At 34.7% G+C, this 26,215-nt stretch overlaps 1 protein-coding gene across 1 annotated transcript; it reads left to right on the forward strand.

Annotated features, from left to right (window-relative positions):
- The first annotated feature begins 22,600 nt into the window (after positions 1-22,600).
- EIF2S3B (eukaryotic translation initiation factor 2 subunit gamma B) lies at positions 22,601-25,680 on the forward strand. Its single transcript, XM_054444955.2, has one exon. It carries the CDS (start codon positions 22,620-22,622, stop codon positions 24,036-24,038), a length of 1,419 nt encoding a protein of 472 aa, XP_054300930.1. The 5' UTR covers positions 22,601-22,619; the 3' UTR covers positions 24,039-25,680.
- Positions 25,681-26,215: the final 535 nt, after the last annotated feature.

Here is a 26,215-nt window from a genome sequence, read left to right on the forward strand (position 1 = left end):
ACCGAAGGAGACAGAGACAAGAAAAACCTTCAAAAAATAAATGAATCCAGGAGGTGGTTTTTTGAAAAGATGAACAAAAAGCATAGATCACTAGCCAGACTAATAAAGAAGAAAAGACAGAAGAGTCAAATATACACAATAAAAAATGATAATGGGAATATCACCACTGATCCCACGGAAATATAAATTATCATCAGAGAATACTATAAACACCTCTGTGCAAATAAACTAGAAAATCTAGAAGAAATGGATAAATTCCTGGACACATACACCCTCCCAAGACTAAATCAGGAAGAAGTCAAATTCCTGAATAGACCAATAACCAGTTGTGAAATTGATGCAGTAATTAATAGCATACCTATCAAAAAAAGCCTAGGACCAGACGGATTCACAGCCAAATTCTACCAGAGGTACAAAGAGGAGATTGTAGCATTCCTTCTGAAATTATTCCAAACATCAGAAAAAGAGAAACTCCTCCCTAACTAATTTTATGAGGCCAGCATCATCCTGACACTCAAATTTGGCAAAGACACAACAAAAAAAGAGAGTTTCAGACCAATATCCCTGATGAACATCAATGTGAATGTCCTCAATAAAATGCTGGCAAATCAAATCCAGCAGCACTTCAAAAAGTTTATCCACCACGATCAAGTCAGCTTCATCCCTGAGATGCCAGGCTAGTTCAACATATGCAAATCAATAAATGTAATCCATTACATAAACAGAACCAATGACAAAAACACATGAGTATCTCAATAGATGCAGAAAAGGCCTTCAATAAAATTCAACACACCTTAATGCTAAAAACTCTCAATAAACTGGGTATTGATGGAATGTATCTCAAAATAATAAGAGGTATTTATGACAAACCCACAGCCAATATCCTACTGAATGGGCAAAAGCTGGAAGCATTCTCTTTGAAAACTGACACAAGACAAGGATGCCCTCTCTCACCACTCCTGTTCAACATAGTATTGGAAGTTCTGGCCAGGGAAATCAGGCAAGATAAAGAAATAAAGAGTATTCAAACAGGAAGGGAGAAAGTCAAACTGTCTCTGTTTGCAGAAGACATGATTGTATATTTAGAAAGCCCCACTGTCTCAGCCCAAAATCTTAAGCTAATAAATAACTTCAGCAAAGTCTCAGCATACAAAAATCAATGTGCAAAAATCACAAGCAATCTTGTACACCAACAATAGATGAACAGAGAGCCAAATCATGAGTAAGCACCCATTCACAATTGCTACAAAAGAGTAAAATACCTAGGAATACAACTTACAAGGGATGCGAAGGGCCTCTTCAAGGGGAACTACAAATCACTGCTCAAGGAAACAAGAGAGTACACAAACAAATGGAAAAACATTCCATGCTCATGGATAGCAAGAATGAATATCATGAAAATGGCCATACTGCCCAAAGTAATTTATAGATTCAATGCTATTCCCATCAAGTTACCATTGACTTTCTTCACAGAATTAGAAAAAATTACTTTATATTTCATATGGAACCAAAAAAGAGCCCGTATAGCCAAGACAATCCTAAGCAAAAAGAACAAAGTTGGAGGCATCATGCTACCTGACTTCAAACTATACTACAAGGCTACAGGAACCAAAACAGCATGGAACTGGTACCAAAAGAGAAATATAGATCAATGAAACAGAACAGAGGCCTCAGAGATAACACCACACATCTACAACCATCTTATCTTTGACAAACCCATCAAAAGCAAGCAATAGGGAAAGGATTCCCTATTTAATAAACGGTGTTGGGAAAACTGGCTAGCCATATGCAGAAAACTGAAACTGGACCCCTTCCTTACACCTTATACAAAAATTAACTCAAGATGGATTAAAGACTTAAATGTAAGACCTAAAACCATAAAAACCCTAGAAGAAAACTCAGGCAATACCATTCAGGACATAGGCATGGGCAAATACTTCACAACTAAAACACCAAAAGGAGTGGTAACAAAAGCCAAAATTAGCAAATGGGATCTAATTAAACTAAAGACCTTCTGCACAGCAAAACAAACTATCATCAGAGTAAACAGGCAACCTACACAATGGGAGAAAATTTTTGCAATCTATCCATCTGACAAAGAGCTAATATTCAGAATCTATAAGGAACTTAAACAAATTTACAAGAAAAAAAAACAAGCAACCCCATCAAAAAGTGGGCAAAGGATATGAAGAGACACTTCTCAAAAGAAGACATTTATGCAGCCAACAAATATATGAAAAAAAGCTCATCATCACTGGTCATTAGAGAAATACAAATCAAAACCACAATGAGATACCATCTCACGCCAGTTAGAATGGCTATCATTAAAAAGTCAGGAAACAGCAGATGCTGGAGAGGATGTGGAGAAATAGGAACACTTTTATACTGTTGGTGGGAGTGTAAATTAGTTCAACCATTGTGGAAGAGAGTGTGGCGATTCCTCAAGGATGTAGAATCAGAAATATCACTTGACCCAGCAATCCCCTTACTGGGTATATACCCAAAGAATTATAAATCATTCTACTATAAAGACACATGCACATGTATGTTTATGGCAGCACTGTTCACAATAGCAAAGACTTGGAACCAACCCAAATGCTCACCAATGATAGACTGGATAAAGAAAATGTGTCACATATACACCATACACCATGGAATACTATGCAGCCATAAAAAAGGATGAGTTCATGTCTTTTGTAGGGACATGGATAAGCTGGAAACCATCATTCTCAGCAAAGTAACACAGAAACAGAAAACCAAAAACTGCATGTTCTCACTCATTAAGTGGGAGTTCAATAATGAGAACACATAGACACAGGGAGGCAAACATCACACACCGAGAACTGTCAGGGAGTGGAGGGCTAGGGGAAGGATAGCATTTGGAGAAATACCTAATGTAGATGACGGGTTGATGGGTGCAGCAAATCACCAGGGCATGTGTATACCTATGTAATAAATCTGCAAGTTCTGCACATGTATCCCCAGAACTTAAAGTATAATAATAAAAAAAGCAAGAGAAAAACAAAATTACATCAAATGTAAAAAGCTACTGCACTGAAAAAGAAAAAAAAAACAGAGTAAAGAGGCAATCTAAAAAATTAGGGAAAATATTTTCAAACCATATGTCTGACAAAAGGTTAATATTCAAAATATATAAGGAACTAAACAACTCAATAGAAAAAAACATTAAAAATGGACAAAGAACTTGAAAATATATTTCTTAAAAGAAGATATACAAATGGCCAACAGATATATAAAAACATGCTCAACATCACTAATCATCAGGAAAATGCAAATTACAAACAGGATGACTAATCATTTGACATCTGTTAGGAAGGCTGTTATAAAAAAAAAAAAGATGTCACATGTTCATTAGGATATGAAAAAAAGGGAACCCGTGCACATTCTTAGTGGAAATGTAAATTAGTACAGTGGTAATGAACAACAGTGTGGAGATTTCTCACAAAATTAAAAAATAAAGCTACCATATGATCCAACAATTCAACTACTGGTTATATTTCCAAAGGGAAGTATATTAATATATCAACAATCTATCTCCTTGTCCACGTATATTGCAGCATTATTTAAGATAACCATGAAATGTAATCAAACTAAGCATTTATCAGTGGATCCATAGATAAAGAAAATGTGGTATGTACACAGAAAGGAATATGACTCAGCCTTAAAAGAGAAGGAAACTGGCATTTGCGACAACATAGATGAATCTAGAGGACATCCAGCTAAGTGAAAAATGCCAGCCATATAAAGACATATATCATATGATCTAACATGGATGTATATTCCAAAAACAGTTGAACTCACAGAAATAGCGACAGGAATAGTATTAAGTCTATAGATTACTTTGGGCCATATGGCCATTTTAACATTATTGATTCTTCCTACCCATGAACATGGAATTTCTTTTTATTAGTTTGTGTCATCTATGACTTCTTTAGCAGTGTTTTCTATTTCTCTTCATAGATATTTTTCACCACCTTGGTTAGATGTATTCCTAGGTATTTTGTGTGTGTGTGTGGCTATTATAAATGGGATTATGTTCTTGATTTGGCTCTCAGCTTGAATATTATCAGTATATAGAAATGCTACTGATTTTTGTATATTTACTTTGTTTCCTGAAAATTTATTAAAGCCACTTATCAGTACAAGGGTTCTTTTGGAGCAGTCTTTAGGGATTTCTGGGTATCAAATCACATAATCTGCAAGGAGAGGTAGCTTGACTTCTTCTTTTCTTATTTGGATGTGTTTTATTTATTTCTCTTCCCTGATTGCTCTGGCTAGGACTTCCAGTTCTATGTTGAACAGGAGTGATGAGAGTGGGCATCCTTGTCTTTTTCTAGTTTTCAAGGGAAATGCTTCTAGTTATTGCCTATTCAGTATGATATTGCCTGTGGTTTGTCATAGATAGCTCTTCTCATTTTGAGATATGTTCCTTCAATGCCTAGTTTGTTGTGAGTTTTTATCAAGAAGCCATATTAGATTTCATCAAAAAATTTTTCTGCATCTGTTGAGATGATGATTTTTTTTTGTTTTTGATTGTTTATGTGGTAAATCACATGTATGGATTTGCATATGTTGAGTCAAACTTGCATTCCAAGAATAAAGCCCACGTGATTGCGGTGAATTTTTGTTTGTTTGTTTGTTTTTTTTGAGGTACTGCTGAATTCAGTTTGCTAGTATTTTCTTGAGGATTTCTGTATCTATGTTCTTGAGGGATATTGGCCTGCAGATTTGTTTTTCTGATGTGTCTTTGTCTGGTTTGGTACCAGGGTAATATTGGCCTCATAGAAAGAGTTGGAGCTTATTCCTTCCTCCTCTATTTTTTCAGAATAGTGTGAGTAGGATTGGTATTAGTTCTTTAAATATTTGGTAAAATTTATCAGTGAAGCCATCGGGTCTCAGGCTATTCTTTGCTGGAAGACTTTTTATTGCAGCTTTGATTTCATTATTTGTTATTGGTCTATTCAGGTTTTGAATTTCTTTATGGTTCAATCTTGGTAGGTTATATGTGTTTATGAGTTTATCCAACTGTAAGTTTTCAAATTCATTGGCATATAGCTGCTCATAGCAGTCTCTAATGATTCTTTAAATTTCTGCAATGTCAGTTGTATTGTCTCCTTGTTCATCTCTGATTTTCTTATTTTGGTCTTCTTTCTTTTTTTCTTAGTCTGGCTAAAAGTTTGTCAATTTTGTTTATCTTTTTGAAAAATAAACTTTTTGATTAATCTTTTGTATTTTTTTAAATTTCAATTTCACTTATTACAGGTCTGATTTTTATTATTTCTTTCCTTCTAATTTTGGGTTTGGTTTGCTTTCACTTTTCCACTTCAAGATCCATTGTTGGGTTGTTTACTTGAAGTTTTTCTACATTTTTCATGAAGTTGCTTATTACTCTAAACTTTCCTCTTAGCACTACTTTTGTTGTATCCCATAAGTTTTGTTATTGTATATTTCCATTTTCATTAGTTTCAAAAAAATTTTGTATTTCCTTCTTAATTTCTTCATTGACTTACTGGTCATTCCGGAGCATATTGCTTAATTTTTATGTATTTGTATAGTTTCCAAAGTTCCTCTTGTTGTCAGTTTCTAGTTTATTCCACTGTAGTCAGAAAACATACTTGGTATGAGTTCAATTGAATTTTTTAAAGTCCTGTTTTGTGGTCTAACATTTGAAAGAAACAGAAACATAATCTATTCCAATTCTACTTTTTATATTTCATATAGAACTTCTAGAAATTAAAATGCAATACTGGACGGATGGGCGCAGTGGCTCACACCTGTAATCCCAGGACTGTGGAAGGCCAAAACGGGCAGATCATCTGAGGTCAGGAGTTCCAGATCAGCCTGACCAACATGGAGAAACCCCGTCTCTACTAAAAATACAAAATTAGCCGGGTGTGGTGGTGCATGCCTGTAATCCCAGCTACTCAGGAGGCTGAGGCAGAAGAATCGCTTGAAGCTGGGAGCCAGGGATTGAGGTGAGCTGGGATTGCACCATTGCACTCCAGCCTGGGCAACAAGAGTGAAACTCAAAAACAAAAAACAAAAAACAAAATACAATACTGGAAATAAAAACATCATAAACAAGATAAATACTAGATTAGATTATACAATGCAAAAGAATAAATCAAGGATAAGAACTATCCAAAATGAAAACAGAAGAAAGCTTCAAAAATATGAAAAAGGACCAAACAGTAAAGAATTAGCAGTTAGACAATACAAGAAAATACACCACATATATAATCGGTGTCAGAAAAGAACATGAGAGACAATATGGAACATAAAAAATATATATGGAAAAATATTAAAAGTATTTCTCACTCAAAAAGAGAAAGGAACATTCAGCATACTATTACAAAGCTTTATACTACACAAGAAGTGATATAATACTATTTAAAGATAGACTGTGTAGGGAAGTTTGGATAACTTTTAATATAGAACAACCGATAAAAACAAAAGAAAAGGTTATTGCTAATAAGCCAGTATTGAAAAAAAATGAAGTAATTTTAAAAACTCAATTAATATAATTGAAGGTAGTAATTATGGGACAAAGCAGAAACAAAGAGAAAGATTATAGATGTAAATTCAACCATTTGAACAATTACATTAAATATAAATGGTCTGACTACAGTTAATAGACATATAATATCAGATTGGATAAAGAAACATTATTCAATGATATACTGTATTTGTAAAACCATTTATGTTTATATGAATAAATAATATACTAAGTTAAAATATGGAAATTATGTACCATGCAAATATTAATCTAAAGAAACCAGGAGTGGTTATATTTATGCCAGACAAAATGTAATTCAGAAGAAGAAATATTACCATGAATAAAAAGCAGTATCACATAATGATAAATTAATCAAACATTCCAGAAGACATAAAAACACTATAAGTGTGTGCATCTATTAAGTGGGATTCAAAATGCTTAATGATTAAAAATAAAATGAAATTAGAAAAAATACAAAATTACAAAATTACATTTGGTTATTTTAACTCTCTTTTCTTTTTAAAAACATTTTTTGATGTATATTTGTACATATTTATGGGGTTCATGTGATATTTTGTGGCATGCATAGAATGTGTAATGATTAAATTAGGGTATTTACGATATCCATAACTCAAACGTTTGTCATTTCTTGCGTTGAAAACATTTCAAGTTCTTTCTTCTAGCTATTTTGAAATATACAATACATTGTCGTTAACTGTAGTCACTACTGTGCTAGCTAACATTAGAAGTCGTTTATTTTATCTAACCATGTTTGTACCCAATCTCTCTTTATCCCCTCCCCTCCATATATGCTTCCCAGGCTTTGGTGACTATTATTCTCTTCTCTACTTCTATGAGATTGACTTTTCAAGCTCCCACTTTTAATTGATAAAACAAAAAGAGGGAAAATTAGTAAGGTTACAGAATAATTTATTAACAATATCAACCAGCTTAACTTTGTTTGCATGTTTAGAGCAAACACTACCACTAACAGCGGCAGAATGAAGATTCTTCATAACTGCATAGGAAACATTCACCAAGTTCATTCATAACTGGACATAAAACCAGGCTCAATAAGTCTTGGAGGATAGAAATTATGCATAGTATGTTCTCTCATACAATAAAAATAAATTAGAAATTGTTAGCAAGATGACACTAGAAAATCCACTAATATTTAGAAAATTAAAAGCATGCCTCTACATAAATCCATGAGACATAAAATTACAAAATGTTTTAATAAATAAAAATTGAACACCTATCAAAATTTGGGAGATGTGTTAATAGTGAGTAGAAAGATAATTATTTCATTAAGTAAAAAATAAAGGGTCTCAAATAATTGAGTTAAGCTTTACCCTAACATACTACCAAGTGAAAAACAAGTTAACCGCAAATGAGCAAAAGGAATGAAATAATAATACAGCAGAAAAGTATGAAATAAGAACTGTTAACCCCAAATAAGCAAAAGGAACAAAATAATAATACAGCAGAAAAGTATGAAATAAGAACTTAATAGAGAAAATTGATTACTGTGAAAGCCAGTCTTTGAATAGATCAGTAAGTTTGAAATAACTAGAGTTAACAGGAAAAAAAAGAGACAAGACAAAAATTATCATTATCTGAATGAAAAGGTGTGGGGAACATTTGCAAAAATCTTACAGATATTAAATGGAGAATGAGTGACTTATGAACAAATGCCAATAAATGTATTGACTTAGATTAAAATGGATTCCTTGAAAAATACAATTAAAGATGCCTATACATGAATTAGAAGCCCTACATTGAACTGCATCAATTAAAGTTAAATTTTTGTTAATTATTTTGCAACAAAGGAAACAGTAGGTTCAAATGATTTTACTGGTTAACTCTTCCAAATCTTTAAAGAACACAGTTCTCTTGATTTTTTTTTTGTTTTGTTTTTTTGAGACAGAGTCTCGCTCTTTCACCCAGGCAGGAGTGCAGTGGCGCGATCTTGGCTCACTGCAAGCTCCGCCTCCCGGGTTCACACCATTCTCCTGCCTCAGCCTCCCGAGTAGCTGGGATTACAGGCGCCCGCCACCACACCCGGCTAATTTTTTGTATTTTTAGTAGAGACGGGGTTTCACCATGTTAACCAGGATGGTCTCGATCTCCTGACCTCGTGATCCACCCGCCTCAACCTCCCAAAGTGCTGGGATTACAGGCGTCAGCCACCGCGCCCGGCCTCTCTTGATGTTTTAAAACAAACTTTTCCAGAGAGCTTATTCAAAGAATAATATGAGAAAACTTCCTGAATCCACGTAATTGGACATTAAACTCTAGAAACACAAAGGACTCCAGCTAGGATGAACAATAAACGTTGACACTGAGACTCATTATACCCTGTCAAAAGTCAAAGACAAAGAATCTTGAAAACAGCAAAGGAAAAGCAACTAATCATGTATAAGAAAGTTTCCATAAGATTATCGGCAGATATATTAGCAGGAACATAGCACAGCAGAATTAAGTGGGATAAGATATTCAAAGTGCTGGGAAAAAAATGCTAACCAGGAATACTGTACCTACCTTTCCTCCTGGTAGTTCTGAGGAAACGAGGCAGTCCAGATGAGTGGGTTTCCTCTCAGTGAAGCACACCCCTCCACTAAGGGACTGTCAAAGTGCTTCGTTAAATGGGTCCTGTTCCCTGTGCCACGCAACTGGGTGAGACCCTACAGCAGGGGTTGTCAGATACCCTATACAGGAGTGATCCTACTGGTGTCAGGTTGGTGTCCCTTGAGGTCAGAGATCCCAGAGGAAGGAGCAGGCACTCATCTTTGCTGTTCTCCAGCCACCTTGAGTGACATCTCCAGGCGAGGGAATGAACCAGATGAATAGGCCCGAAGTGAACCCCCAGCAAAATGCAGCAACCCTACAGAAGAGGGACCTGACCATTGAAAGAAAAACAAACAGAAAGCAACAACAATAGAATCAACAACAACAACAAAAATCCCCACAAAAACCCCCATCCAAGGGTCAGCAGCTTCAAAGATCGAAACTGGACAAACTTGTGAAGATGAGAAAAAAATCAACAAAAAATCGCTGAAAACCAAAAATGCCAGAGTGCCTCTTCTCCTCCAAATGATTGCAGTGCTTCTCTAGCAAGGGCACAGAACTGGATAGAGGATGAGATGGACGAATTGACTGAAGTAGGCTTAAGAAGATGGGTAATAAAAAACTCTGCTGAGCTAAAGGAGCATGTTCTAACTAAATGCAAAGAAGCTAAGAACCTTGATAAAAGGTTAGAGGCGCTGCTAACTAGAATAACCAGTTTAGAGAGGAACACGCATGACTTTATGGAACAGAAAAACACAGCACAAGAACTTTGTGAAGCGTACACAAGTATCAATAGCCAAATTGACCAAGCAGAAGAAAGGATATCAGAGTTTAAAGACCATCTTGCTGAAATAAGGCATGCAGACAAGATTAAAAAAATAAGGATGAAAAAAAAAAACAAAGCCTCCAAGAAAAATGGGACTAGGTAAAAAGACCAAACCTACGATTGACTGGAGTACCAGAAGGAGATGGGGAGAATGGAAACAAGCTGGAGAACACATTTCATGATATTATCCAGGAGAACTTCCCCAACCTAGCAGGACAGGACAGTCTTCAAATGCAGAAAATGCAGAGAACGCCACAAAGATATCCCACAAGAAGGTCAACCCCAAGACACATAATCATCAGATTCTCCAAGGTCAAAATGAAGGAAAAAAGGTTAAGGGCAGCCAGAGAGAAAGGTCAGGTCATCTACAAAGGCTGTGGATCCCTCTGCAGAAACCCTATAAGCCAGAAGAGAGTGGGGCGTCAATATTCAACATTCTTAAAGAAAAGAATTTTCAACCCAGAATTGCCCTACAGCCTGGGTGACAGAGTGAGACCCTGTCCCCAGCACCCCCCAAAAAAACGGAAACAAAGAGGAAAAAGGAAACAAAATGACTACAAGAAATACAAGAAGCACTGAAGATGGCAATAGTAAATCCTTTCATGTAATTAATTAAGTATAAGTGGATTAAATTATTCAATAAAAAGACCCAGTGTGGCTGAATGAGTAAAAAGCCAGATCTAACTGTATTCTGTCTACAATAGAAACACTTTTGATGTAAGGGCACACACAGTCTGAAAATGAAAGGACTGAAAAAGAAATTCCATGCAAATGGGAACCAAAAGAAAAAGGGGTGGCCGTATTTACATCAGATAAAATAAATGTTAAGTTACAATGATAAAGGATCAGATGACCAGGAGGACATAACAATTATAAACATATATTAGAGCACCCAAATATATGAAGGGAATATTAAAATAACCCTTCAAAGACAAGACTGTCCACTGCCTACAGTATTCCATTCTGGATAATTCTCAACATCCAATATTCAATACTTAATTCTGGGTTGCTGACAGTAACATCTCACTATTGAATTTTGATAGCAGAAGGAATAGAATAATAGCTTTCTTATTTTTAAACCTTCTAGAAAGGAAAAAGATTTGACAATTTCAATGGCTTGAAAGATAGGTTTAGGGCCTACTCTGCCATATATAAAACACATTAGTAGGCTGAGTCTGACAAAAACAGAATTAATTCTTGAAGTCTCTGGGTAAACATTTGAAAATCATATTGAATTTAGTCTGGGATCTATTCTCTTCAGAAGCTCTGCTTTTAAAGAAAGAAGACAGACTTGTTTCCTAAGTCTGTCTCAGAAAAAAAAGAAATCTTCTGAGTTAGAATCTTTATTAAATACATCATTATAAATTAAATTAAATTAAATATGTATATCAATGTTCACATTATTTTCACAGATATAGCAATTTAAACCTGGCTAAGATTCCTGAAATATTTCCTGAAGGAAAATAGCAAACAGAAAATTCCCCAAAAGCTCTTTGGAATATCAGCATGCAGATTAATGTAATTTATATTATGTCTATACATTCTAAGTCCTATAATAAAATGTATTTCCATAAATAAAATTTTCCCCATTCAAATAAGCATCATCAAGTAAGTAAATATCCTAACAATGAGACTAAATCTAATTGAAATATCAACAGAGCTCAAATTGAATGGTGTTTTCTGAATGAAATTTTTCACTTTACTAGATTCTGACAATGTAATTCAAAGCTAAGCAAAAATTTATCCTTTCTTCTAGAGGAGAATAGGATGCTTTGCAATTTTATTCTGAATTTATAAAGATATACCCGTTCTTTTATTATGTTTTTACATCTTTGCAAAATTGACTGTATCACTGACACAATCAAGGATTTAAAGTTATTACTATTCCTTTAAAATGCCAACGGTTTTCTTCAAACTTTTTAAGTTTGTGCACACCTCAAAATCGAAATGCCAATTTCTGCAATCCTGGCTCAGGGTTTTCTAGAATTTTTAGCCACATATTTAAAAACACCTTACCAGCCATGGCTTTTCGAAATTTAACCTGGTATTTCTCCTTTTCTTTCTCAATGAGTGGATAGTTGATTTTGTGACTGACACACCAAAGACACTCACTTCTTTCGGGCTAGAGGAATTTCGACAAATCTACTTATCAAAAGTGGAAAGCAAAGACATACAACTAAACATTAAACATGCTATTTCATACAATGTCTAGTAAATAGTATTTTTTTAATATATCAATTCCCCAGAAATCGCACCACTGTGCAGAGGAAATTTCAAGTCTGTAGAGCATAATTCTTTGGTTCTATAACTGAAATATTAAGATAAATTACTTTTAAAACAGATAACTTTCAAGGAGAAAAAAAGGAAAAACAAATTATTCTTTCAATTAAAAAAAGTTTTAATATTATTTCCTAAACCAGTGTGGAAACATACAATTTTGTACACATGAAACTCCACAATGTGTGCATAATCAGACCTCATATGTTTAATGAAATGCTTTTTTAGGAAACATATTTCTTCAGTGTAATAAAATATTTAATATTTGTAATAGATTTGTAAAGTCATTTCCAGTCATTGACTCACAATTATAGATTTAAATTTTTTGCTAGCAAATTTATTTTACATCAACAAATTCCATGTTTGTATTATTGTTCTCGTAAATGTAATCAATAGTAAGCTATGAACTTACTGTAATCAGTAGTAAGCTATGAACTTACGTGTGTTAATATCATTTCTAATAAAAAGCTGATTGAATTTTAGTGCAAGCTGTATCAACACAATTCCTAAACTTTCAGATTTCTCTTCACATAATATATGAATGATCAAATTTTGTATGCTGGCAAGTATGAGAACTTAATCTTCTCTTTTCTTCTTTTCTAATATACTTGTCAATATCTTTAGATCAGTCTCATTTTCTCTACCAGTGTTCTATTCACCTCACTGCCTAGAAAAGTTTCCCACTTTATCCTTTTCATACTATTTCTCTCGCCAAGAAATATATTTACAGATATTGCTTGATTTTAAAACTTTCCACTAAGCAGTTCACATAAAATTCAGGAGATTGTTCCAGCCAAATAGTCAGTAAATAGCACCCTGAACCATATTGACGTCATGGGCTGAACTACACACCTCCCCTAGAAGCCACAGAGGTTCCACCACAGCCTTGGCAGCACTGGGGCTTGCTGTATCTCTACAGGGGTGAGCAGAAACATCCATCGCACACACTCAATCACACATACACAGTCATTTTTCTACTTACTATTGTTATACTAAGTTTTTATATACCTTTGACTTTATTGCTCATATTTAATTTATAAGTGCTTTCTGAGGATAGAAGTTACACCACCTCCTTTTGAAATTCTTCATAGCCCCTGGGAGCCAAGAAATATCTGTTGTTGTAGCTTGCTGGAGCACAAGAAAAATATTGACCAGAAAATAGTATATCTTTGAATGTGCTGTCTTGTACAAAATCTTCTTTTCATTTTTTTATTTGACTCAATATTAAATATCCCAGAAAACGATTTTCAAATGTGCAAACACTGGGCAGCCTAACATTTTGGATAAGGTCCATCTTACGTATTCCTATCACAGTCCAGGCTTACACCTAGCTTTGCGCTGGAACTCTGACTTCTGTGACTTGCTCCCCTGTGTACTGTAAGTACCTTAATGGACCATGCTTACTTAACCTTTGTAACCCTGGGGCTAACACAGCAACTGGTCACATATGTTAACCCAATAAACGTGAGTTCAGTGAATAAATAAGTGATATAGAATTGATGCCATTTCCCAGAGCATCTATTCATTCTGCACCACAGATAGAAAAGCACAAAATGATATTTAAGATACAATATAGGTATTTCTTTTTTTTAACTTTTCTTACAGCCATAATTTTTAAGCAGCGTGAAGAAAAATAGAAGTCTTTGTGAAAGGCATGTAATATATAAAAATTAAAATCTAATATGTTTGATTTTGTTAATTCATTTTTTTCAACTTTAATTTTGGATTCAGAGGGCACATGACAGTGTGTGACATGGGTATATGTGTGACACTAAGGTTTGGGATAAAGATGATCCCATCACCCAAGTAGTAAGCATAGTACCCAACAGGTAGTTTTGGGTACCATGCCAGCCTCTCTCCCATCCCCTACCAGTTCCCAATGTCTGTTGTTTCCAGGTTTATATATTTGTGTACCAAATGTCTAACTCCCACTTATAAGTGAGAACATGCAGTGTTTGAGATTCTGTTTCTGCATTAATTCACTTAAGATTTTGGCCTCCAGCTGCATCCATACCACCACAAAAAACATGATTTTATTTATCTTTATGTATGCATAGTATTCCATGGTGTACGCATATCACATTTTCTTTATTCAATCCACCATTAATGGGCACCTACATTGATTCTGTCTTTGTTGTTATGAATAGCACCATGAGGGACATAAACATACATACGTCTTTTTGGTGGAACAATTGATTTTCCTTTGGTTATATACCCTGTAATGGGATTGCTGGTCGAACGATAGCTCTGCTTCAAGTTCTTTGAAAAATCTCTAAACCGCTTTCCACAGTGCCTGAATTAATTTTCATTTCTACCAATAGTGTATAAGTGTTCACTTTTCTCTGAAACCTCAAGAGCATCTTTTATTTTTTGACATTTTAATAACTGCCATTCTGACTGATGAGAGATACAGTTATGTTCTTAGCAAAAGGGTTGACTGAATTTTGCTAGCATAGTTTGTGCCTCACACTTTCCATGACTTCTTTCTTTTTCAAAATCCCTCTCTTAATTTCTGTTTCTTCTTTCAAACCAAAATGAAACCAAATTGACTCCTCAAGCTGATAAACCTAACCCCAAATGCTGTAGGTATTAAGGAGTAAACTCAGACAAAAATCTAAAAACTTGGAAATCTTTCCATGATGGTTTAACTAGTGTTTCCAATATCAGTTTTTCTTTGGTATTTAATTGATTTATCAACTTTTTTTTTTTTTACAAAAGCATGCATCAGTTGTAAGCTATTCCATTTATACTTTTAAGAAGTCCTTTCGAACAATTTTAGTTGTCACATGTTTGGATTATGGTTTTATATCAAAATATTCTATTAAATAACCACTCCAACAGAATATATAGCATTGTTCTAAAAATAGCATAAACCAGCTAGTCAAAGAAAAGAAAGATTATTTTAGTTACAGATATTAACATGAATAGAATAAGATAAGGAAATAAGATAAAGTGTCTACATTCCAAATCCCTCCTCAGTCTATTTTAATGAGATGCAAATCTAGATTTCCATAAAATTTTCTTCTCTTTTGTTATTTCTGAAATTCTGAAGAAAAATAATAATAGATACCTTTATGTAGAGATCAGGGTTTTTTAGGATATGCACAAAGATACATTTTTAAAAATCAGTCATTTTCTTTATATTAATGTTTCCTATCTTTTGTTATCAATATTATACAAAAATAAATTAAAATTACTTTTTGCATTTCTAAAACTGGTTATGTATAGAAAATTCTCCTAAGACGTGATTTTCTTGTGACAGAAACCACAGATGTATATACCTGTCATCTCTTTCGAATAAGCTGTGATTAAATTGAGACAATTTTTTAAAGCAAAGTCAGAGAATTACAGTCATCTAAAAAAATGAAAATTCCATGATTAATTATCAAAGCAACAGGAACAGAACACATATTAGCTGAAACTTTATTCTTTCAGGACTTAAACACTAGGAATTTAGTTCCTCAACATTCATGGCCACAGTCTTAGTTCCTACTTTTATTTTCCAAGTCATAGATTATTTTGACCATCTGATTTGGGATATTTTCTGTTTCATTGATCCTTTTTTTTGAGTCTTGTCTTATAATTGTCAGACAAATAGTGCTTAAAACACTTTATAAAAGGTTATTATAGCATAAATTACACAATAGGTTATCCGGATTCCAGGGTTTCTGTGAAAATGTATATAAGGAAAATAAATTAGAAAGAATTTAGTGGTTACAGGACTCAGATACGTCATTTCATATGACAGAAATAATTAAAATCCAGGAAGTAAAAATTTAACAAGGCAGGAAATAATTTATCATTGTATGATTCCGGAGAAAAATTAGCTTGATAAGTGAATTTGATAAAGATTTATATAAGGAAAATTGATACTGAAAGTTTCTAGAATATAGGATCTTCCTAGGAAGAAGCTTTTAGCTATAAAGTCTGTAATTTAGGTGAAAAAAATTCCCGATAACAATAGGTGAGTGAAAATGGGAAAATAAAAGAACTGTTGCATTTCTTCCTGCTTTATACAGTTTGGTTTTTAACTTGTGAATTTTTGGTATACTAGTTCAATTTTTATTTGTTTTTAGGATATTTAAATCAGTTTGAAGTGTTGCCTCATATTTTTCCGTGTTTCATGGTTGTTCTTCATGGGGCATTTAAAAAAATCAGTTTGAATGTTTTAATTCTCATTTTCTGTGTTCTTTCCATGGTATCATCGTATATTAATAGACTAAAAATGCTTTTTGTGGACTGGAATGATAGTTGGAGAACTGTATTGGATTCCTATTTCAAGAGTGTCCTCTTCTGTCAAAATATTGCAATGCATTCTTTTAAATGAATGATTTGGGGGAGAGAAGTTTCTTTTGTTTTGTTTCATCTTTTGAATGTCATTTTGTCTATCCTAACACCTCTCTTCAACACATACACACACTTGCTTTTTCCCCTCATTTACTCAGCAGGTTTTAAATGTGCTTTTTCCTTTCTCATGTTTTACCCTCTTCTCCTCAGAAGTTTGGTTTTCCAAGACTAACTCTTCAAGTCCAAAACACACTTTCCTTCTGCCCAGCAATCTGATCCTTTTGGAATTCCTTTTTAAATTTTCACAATTAGTGTGGTCTTGCTCTTTCTGAGGTAGTTGCCAGTTTATCTGAAACCCCTAGGGCACCATGAGAGGATAGAGATGGGATCTAGGAATAACTCCACTGTAAGTTTTTTTTTTTTTTTTTAATTTACAATAATTTGAAGTTTTGGTATTTTCTGACCCCTAGTCATGCTAAAGGCATAAATTTGTCTGTTTTTATTTTTATTTTTGCATGTAATCTCTCTCTCTCTCTCCATATATATATATATTTTAAGGCTATTGTAGGAGATTTAAATTTAAGCAACTACCATCAGCTCTTTTTGTATAGTTTTATTTCAATGGGTACATAGGTTTCAGCAGAATTCTCTCCTGTCTACTTGTTTCTGAAATTATAAAGGGAATAACTATCCCTGCCTTGATTTTTCTTATTCTTGGCCTAGTTTTCGTGAATAAACCACAAGAAAAAGGACATAATGTTATCAATATTTTGTATTTCTACAACCTAGTGAACCAGTACATTGTAAAAATTTCTTATATCAGAAGTTACAGCCCCATCAATTTATAATGCAATTCATTCATAATTATATTGCTAAGAAGCCACGTTATAACAGCAAATATAGAGAATTTCAGTTATCAAAGAGAATATGAGATTTTATTTTATTTTATTTTGAGACAAAGTCTCACTCTGTCACCCAGGATGGAGTGCAGTGATGCCATCTAGACTCATTGCAACCTCCGTCTCCCAGGTTCAAGCGATTCTCCTCCCTCAGCCTCCCGAGTAACTGGGATTACAGGTGTCCGCCACCACCCCTGGCTAATGTTTGTATTTTTAGTAGAGATGGGTTTCACCATGTTGGCCAGGCTGGTCTCGAACTCTTGGCCTCAAGTAATCTGCCCACCTTGGCCTCCCAAAGTGTTGGAAATGCAGGCATTGAGCCACCATGCCCGGCAGAGAAAGTGAGATTTTAGATTATTTGATTACCAAAGCAGAACTGGAAAGAAACAAGGATCAGCCAAGGCTTTCCTGACTAGTTTATTTAAACATGCCATTTGATACTGCAAAATATCCTTTCCTGCTTTATTATGATTACTTATGATCAAGTACTACGCATGTAATTTACTCATTCACTATGTGTCTTCTTTCCACTAAAGGTCATTCATGTGAACAGTGACTTTTCTTTGTTTTTTCTTCTTTTGTATTCTTAGACCCTAGATGCATGTTTGGCATAAAAAAGATTCTTAATAAATATTTGTTTACATAATTAATGAAAAATTTGTTTTAGAAACTTAATGTAAATATAGTCTTAAATTTTGTTAAATATGTATTACATATAGCTCTGATAAAAAGATTTAGATAAAGAGACAATTAGAATTCCACTTTTCCTGGTGGAAGTCTGTTATTTCTTTATCTTGCCTGATTGCTCTGGCTAGGACTTCTAGTACTGTGTTGAGCAGTAATGGTGACAGTGGGCATCCTTGTCTTATTCCAGTTCTTGGGGGCAATGTTTCCAACTTCTACCTGTTCAGTAAGATATTGGCTGTGGGTTTATTATAGATGGTACTTATTATTTTCAGATATGTTCCTTCAGTGCCTAGTTTGCTTAAGGTTTTTTTTATCATAAAGCGATGTTGTAGTTTATCAAGTCCCTTTTCTGTATCTATTTAGATGATTATATTGTTTTTGTTATTAATTCCATTTATGTGGTGAATTATATTTATTGATTTGTATATGTTGAACCATGCCAGCATCCTAAGAATAAGGCTCACTTGATTGTGGTGGATTATATTTTTGATGTACTGCTGGATGTGGTTTCCTAGTATGTTGTTGAGAATTTTTGCACCTCTCTTCATCATGAATATCGGCCTGTAGTTTTCTTTTTTGTTGTGTCTTTGGCAGATCTTAATATCAGAAACACTGGTTTCAGAATGGGTTAGGGAGAAATCCCTCCACCTTAATTTTTTGGAAGAGTTTATGCAGGATTAGTACCAGCTCTTTTTTATACATCTGGTAGATTTTGGTTGTAAATTCATGTGGTTGAGAGTATGATTCGATGCTAGAAAATCCTAAAAAGTCTTTCAAAAGACTCCTAGACCCAGTAAATGACTTCAGTACAGTTTTGAGATACAAAAACCAGTGGCATTTCTATACACTGACAACAAAATCGAGAAAGCAATCTCACTTACAATAACCACAGAAATAATAAAATAACTTGAGATTCATCTAACCAGACAGGAAAGCTCTCTTCAAGAAGAACTATAAAACATTGCCAAAAGAAACAATAGATGACACAAACAAAAGTAAAAATATTCTGTGCTCAAGGATTGGAAAAATTAAATACTGCTAAAATGTCCATACTATTCAGAACAATCTACAGATTCAGTGCAATTCCTATCAAATTACCAATGTCATTCTTCACAGAACTGAAAAAAAAACTATTATAAAATTCATATGGAACCAAAAAAGAGCCCAAATGTCAAACAAACAAACAAAAAAGCTGGAGGCTTCACATTACCTAGCTTAAAACTATACTACAAGATTACAATAACCAAAACAGCATGGTACTGATTAAAAAAAAAAAAACAGACATATAGACCAATGGAACAGAATAGAAAACCCCAAAATAAACACACATGGTCAACTAATTTTTATATTAATATAAGGATGCCATGAAATGACAGTCTCTTTGGCAAATCATGTTGGGAAAACTGAATATCCATATGTAGATGCTGGATTCATCATACACCAGGCACAAAATCAAATCAAAATCAACTGAAGATTTAAATGTAAGAACTAAAACTTTTAAATCCTAGAAGAAAACATAGAGGAATAGTTTACATATTAGAAGTATTATACGGAAACAATTTAAATCCAGGAATGTCCTAATAGACTGTACTAAATATACTTTATCTCTTTTTTATCCCAATCTTTTATTTTTATTTTAGAATCAAGAGGTATATGTGCAGATTTTTTACATAAATATATTGCGTGATGCCAAGGTTTAGTTTTCATTTGACCCCATCACCAAATAGTGAGCATAGTACCCAATAGGTGGGTTTCAACCCCTACACCCCTCCATACATCCCTCCTTTTGGAGTCGCAAGTGTCTATTGTTCTCATCTTTATGCCCATGTGTACTCAATGTCCATCTCCCACTCATAAGTGAGAACATGTAAGTATTTGGTATTCTGTTCCTGTGTTAATTTGATTAGGATAATGGCCTCCAGCTGCATCCATGTTGCTGCAGAGGACATCATTTTATTCTTTATTATGGCTTCATAGTATTCCATGAGTGTATATGTACCACATTTTCTTTATCCAATCCACTTTTGATGGGCACCTAGGTTGATTCCATATCTCTACTATTGTGAATAACGCTGTGATAAACAGACAAATTCCAGTGTATTTTAGTAGAATGATTTATTTTCCTTTGGGTATATACCCAGTAATGGGATAACTGGGCTGAATGGTAGTTGTGTTTTAAGTTCATTGAGAAATCTCCAAACTGGTTTCCACAGTGTTTTAACTAATTTACATTTCCACCAACAGTGTATCAGTGTCCCTTTTCTTGGCAACCTCACCTGCATCTCTTATTCTTTGACATTTTAATCAAAATGCCAAATTTGAATCACCATTGTGACTGGTGAGAGACAGTATCTCATTGTGGTTTTGATTTGCATTTCTCAAAGATCCCTTGATCTGTAAGTCTGTTATTATGCCAGTACTACTGTAGCTTTGTAATATTTTTGAAATCAGGGTGTATGATGCCTTTAACCTTGTTTAACTTTGTTTAACCTTGTTCTTCTTCCTGGAGATTGCTTTGGCTATTTAGTGTCTTTTGTGGTTCTATGTGAGTATTAGGAATATTTTTCTATTTTTGTAAAAAAATGCAATTGTGATTTTGAACAGAATTGCCTTGAATCTATAGATGTATTTGATTACATTAAATTTTCATAAAAGCATAAGTAACCAAAGCAAAATTATATAAAGTGGGACTACATCAAACTAAAAATGTTCTGCACAGCAAAGGAAATAGCAGAGTGAAAGGCAACCTATAGATTTGAGAAAATATTTGCAAATAACATATCTGTTAAGGTATTAATGTCCAGAATATATAAGGAACCTCTACAACTTAATACCAAAAACAAAAAATAGCCCAATTTTAAAAAATGGATGAACGACTTGAATAGATATTTCTCCACAAAAGACACGCATGTGGCCAGTGGGTATATGAAAAAAATGCTCAACATCACTAATCATTAGGGAAATGTTCTAAGATGCTACCTAACACCTGTTAGGATGGCTATTTTACATACATATATGGATATATTCGTATATCCATATATTCATTTGTATATACCCAGAAGAAGGAGAAGAGCCATCCTCTCACTTTCATTTATTACCCTCTTCCTTAAAACGAATATATCCATATCCATATATATGGAGAGAGATATATATATAGGTGATAATGTGAAGAAATTGGAACCCTAGCACATTGTTGATAAGAACGCACTATGAAAAAGCTGTATAGAGCTTCCTCAAAAATTAAGAGTAAAACTACCCATATAAGCCAATAATATCACTTCTGGGTATACAGTATATCCAAAAGAATTAAAATTAGCATCTTGAAGAGATATCTGCACTCCCACATCAATGGTAGGATTATCAAGAATAAACAGAATATTTAAACAACCTAAATGTACATTGACAGATGAATGGATAAAGAAAATGTAGTATGTACATATGATGGAATATTCTTCAGCCTTAAAGAAAGAATATTCTGCCATTCATGACAACATGAATGACCCTTGAGGACATTAAGCTAAATAAGATAAGCCAGTCACAGAAGAACAAATGTTTTATGATTATACTTATATGAGTTATCTGAAGTAGTCAAATCCATAGGAACAGACAATGGTGGTTACCAGGGACTTACTTTCAATTGGTTAAGTTTCAGTTACGAAAGATGAATAAGTTCTAGAGATATACTGTACAACATAGTACGTATAGTTAGCAACAATACATTGATCACTTTAAAATCTGCTAGGAGGGTAGATCTCACGTCAAGTGTCTTACCTGCCCTCTGCTCCCAAAATAAAGGTACTCAAGAAAACCTTTGCAGATGATAAACATGCCTACTATCTTCATTGGGTGATGGTATTACGAATGTATGCATATGTCCAAACTCATCAAATTGTATACGTTAAAAATGCACAGTTTTTTTGTATATAAACTATACCTCAATAAAGCTATTGTAGTAAATCTCCAATATAGCATCTATTAATTGTCATCACTCAAACATAATTTGAAGAAATGAAAATTATAATATAAACCACGACGTAGCTATTTGTTTCGAACAAAAAATAAATATATTAATAATTAATCTTCTTAATTTAAAGAAAAAATATTTAGTGTAGAATTATTCAGTGTGTTGCTGGTTTTGTGTCTTCTTAGAAATGTAATAGCAGGCTGTATATACAAGATCCATTTTCCTATAAATAAATTACAATGGTCCATTAATTTTTTAAGTATTTATCTGTAGTCAATCGAAAATATATTTTCGACCAGCCTCGCACGGGCCGAGGGGGCGGGGGTTTGGTGGCTGCCCTCAGTATTGCCTGCACAAATATCTACCAGGTCTGCAACAAATAGCTCCAGCAACTTTGCACCGTGTTTTCCAGTAAGCCTACCGACAGGCACTGTGCAGATTCAAGCAGAGAGAAGTCCAAGCAGTGAGGCTGCAGCTGCACTGGCCATCCTGAGCCCCTAGTCGGCCTTCCGGCCTCCGCTTCCCCGCCCCGCACTAGGACCCCTGCAGACGATCAGGCGGCAGCCGGGGTGACGTTCTTCCTCTTTTGGCAAGATGGCGGGCGGAGAAGCTGGAGTGATTCTGCGGCAGCCGCATCTTTCGCGTCAGGATCTCACCACCTTGGATGTTACCAAGTTGACGCCACTTTCACACGAAGTTATCAGCAGACAAGCCACAATTAATATAGGTACAATTGGTCATGTAGCTCATGGGAAATCCACAGTAGTCAAAGCTATTTCTGGAGTTCACACCGTCAGGTTCAAAAATGAACTAGAAAGAAATATTACAATCAAGCTTGGATATGCTAATGCTAAGATTTATAAACTTGATGACCCAAGTTGCCCTCGGCCAGAATGTTATCGATCTTGTGGGAGCGGTACGGCTGATGAGTTTCCTACAGACATTCCAGGGACCAAAGGGAACTTCAAATTAGTCAGACATGTTTCCTTTGTTGACTGTCCTGGCCACGATATTTTGATGGCTACTATGCTGAACGGTGCAGCAGTGATGGATGCAGCTCTTCTGTTGATAGCTGGTAATGAATCTTGCCCTCAGCCTCAGACATCTGAACACCTGGCTGCTATAGAGATCATGAAACTGAAGCATATTTTGATTCTACAAAATAAAATTGATTTGGTAAAAGAAAGTCAGGCTAAAGAACAATACGAGCAGATCCTTGCATTTGTCCAAGGTACAGTAGCAGAGGGAGCTCCCATTATTCCAATTTCGGCTCAGCTGAAATACAATATTGAAGTTGTTTGTGAGTACATAGTAAAGAAAATTCCAGTACCCCCAAGAGACTTTACTTCAGAGCCCCGGCTTATTGTTATTAGATCTTTTGATGTCAACAAACCTGGCTGTGAAGTTGATGACCTTAAGGGAGGTGTAGCTGGTGGTAGTATCCTAAAAGGAGTATTAAAGGTGGGCCAGGAGACAGAAGTAAGACCTGGTATTGTTTCCAAAGATAGTGAAGGAAAACTCATGTGTAAACCAATCTTTTCCAAAATTGTTTCACTTTTTGCGGAGCATAATGATCTGCAATATGCTGCTCCAGGCGGTCTTATTGGAGTTGGAACAAAAATTGACCCCACTTTGTGCCGGGCTGACAGAATGGTGGGGCAAGTACTTGGTGCAGTCGGAGCTTTACCTGAGATATTCACAGAATTGGAAATTTCCTATTTCCTGCTTAGACGGCTTCTAGGTGTACGCACTGAAGGAGACAAGAAAGCAGCAAAGGTTCAAAAGCTGTCTAAGAATGAAGTGCTCATGGTGAACATAGGATCCCTGTCGACAGGAGGGAGAGTTAGTGCTGTCAAGGCTGATTTGGGTAAAATTGTTTTGACCAATCCAGTGTGCACAGAGGTAGGAGAAAAAATTGCCCTTAGCCGAAGAGTTGAAAAACACTGGCGTTTAATTGGTTGGGGTCAGATAAGAAGAGGAGTGACAATCAACCCAACAGTAGATGATGACTGAAGAATACCGGTTAAATAATACATTCGGATGGAGTTGGAAGTTGGAATTTCTCTTAACAACCAAGGGGTTTATTTTCAAAGCAATATTGGGGAATTGATTTCACAGTTCGTTACCTTAGTAGGTAACTGTAAGGTTATTCTCTTTTTTTTTGGTTATGAAAACTTAGGGACTAAAATTAATATAAAAATTGGCATAATGTTGGATTGAATCTACATTTTGGCAGAAGTTAAGCATTCCCACATAATGTCAAAATTATACATCATGCAGTTTTGTTTTTTTGTTTGTTTTATTTTGTTTTTGAGTCTGGCTCTGTCACCCAGGGTGGAGTGTAGTGGCATGATCTGCAACCTCCGCCTCCTGGGTTCAAGCGATTCTCCTGCCTCAGCCCCCCAAGTAGCTGAGATTACAGGTGCGTGCCACCACACCTGGCTAATTTTTGTATTATTAGTAGAGACGGGGTTTCGGCATGTTGGCCAGGCCGGTCTCTCCTGACCTCAGGGTGATCAGCCCACCTCGGCCTCACAAAGTGCTGGGATTACAGGCGTGAGCCACCTTGCCTAGCCCACATCATGCAGTGTGAAATGAAACTTTGCCACAACCAGCCTTTGCTGTAGCACACACATGTATCACTGAACCTGTTTGAAATAAAGTTTTTTTTTCTTTTTCATGATTCGTCTTTGAGTACCTCCAGGCTGAAGGACTGTTGTACCAGTAAAAACTTAAAGGCACAAATTCTTCTTGAAGACCTTCTCCCTTTTCTTTGGCCCCATATTTTATGTTGCTTTATCTTTGAAATTTTGCATGAAAAGGATGCAATGAATGGGTTCCAATTGCATGAAAAGGATGCATGAATGGGTTCGAATGAAATTGTCCTTTAGAGCATGAGTATTTGTTCCCATGGACAAATAATTTTCTCCCCTTGCTCTTCCTGGCCTGAAACACGGGAAACCAGAGTCAGAAGTTATCTCCCTCTCCCTGTGATGCCTTGAGATTTTTTTCTGCATTGTTTTATGCCTGAAATCCAATAGTCTTCCTCCGTTGGAAAATACTGTTATACCAAATAATTCTAGATGAGTAACAAAGATATTTCTAGGCCTTCATTTTATGTTTTTTCTTAACTGTTATATTATGATTGTGACACAGATTATAATATTACTAATTTTTGGATGTTTCAAAAGGTCAAGAAGTAAAAGATGTTAGAAAGCAAAAAATAAAATAAAATAAAATAAAATAAATTTTCTATCATGTTCTTCTGATAAAGTAGAATGGGTTCGAATTTTGCATGAAAAGGATGCATGAATGGGTTCAAATGAAATTGTCCTTTAGAGCATGATTACTTGTTCCTATGGACAAATAATTTTCTCCCCTTGCTTTTCCTGGCCTGAAACACGGGAAACCAGAGTCAGAAGTTATCTCCCTCTCCCTGTGATGCCTTGAGATTTTTTTCTGCATTGTTTTATGCCTGAAATCCAATAGTCTTCCTCCACTGGAAAATACTGTTACACCAAATAATTCTAGATGAGTAACAAAGATCTTTTCAGGCCTTCATTTTATGTTTTTTCTTAACTGTTATATTATGATTGTGACACAGATTATAATATTACTAATTTTTGGATGTTTCAAAAGGTCAAGAAGTAAAAGATGTTAGAAAGCAAAAAAAAAAAAAAAGAAAATATATTTTCTATCATGTTCTTCTGATAAAGTAATTCAAACTTTAACCAGCCCTGAAGACGGCACTGTGATTATACATCCCTGGGTTCTACTGCTGACCTAAAGTAATATTAATCTCCATATATAACTTAAAATATATTCCCTTATTAGCTTAAGGGAATAAATGTGAATAATCAAATTTTTTCTTTTGTTAGTGTAGGGCAAATTAAAATTTTTCTGCTTTTTAAAGTTATGAAACAATAGACTCATAGAAAAAAAATTCTTCATATACAGGATTTAAGTATAAAAAGTTGTGTGTACATATGTGTATATAAATTATTGGAAAAGTTGTTAAAATCTCTTATATGTTAAAGCACATGAGAACAGTCAGATAAAATCTGACCTCCTTCAAAAAATCTAATATTTATGTGAGGGTAATATTAATACAATACTTATCTTCTTTGTTTCTCCATTTTATGTTGAGTGTTGAGGAGCAAATGAATTGTCTTTTAGAAAGTGGCATTCTT

The sequence above is a fragment of the Pongo pygmaeus genome, chromosome 10 (genome assembly GCF_028885625.2).
Source record: "Pongo pygmaeus isolate AG05252 chromosome 10, NHGRI_mPonPyg2-v2.0_pri, whole genome shotgun sequence".
NCBI lineage: Eukaryota > Metazoa > Chordata > Mammalia > Primates > Hominidae > Pongo > Pongo pygmaeus.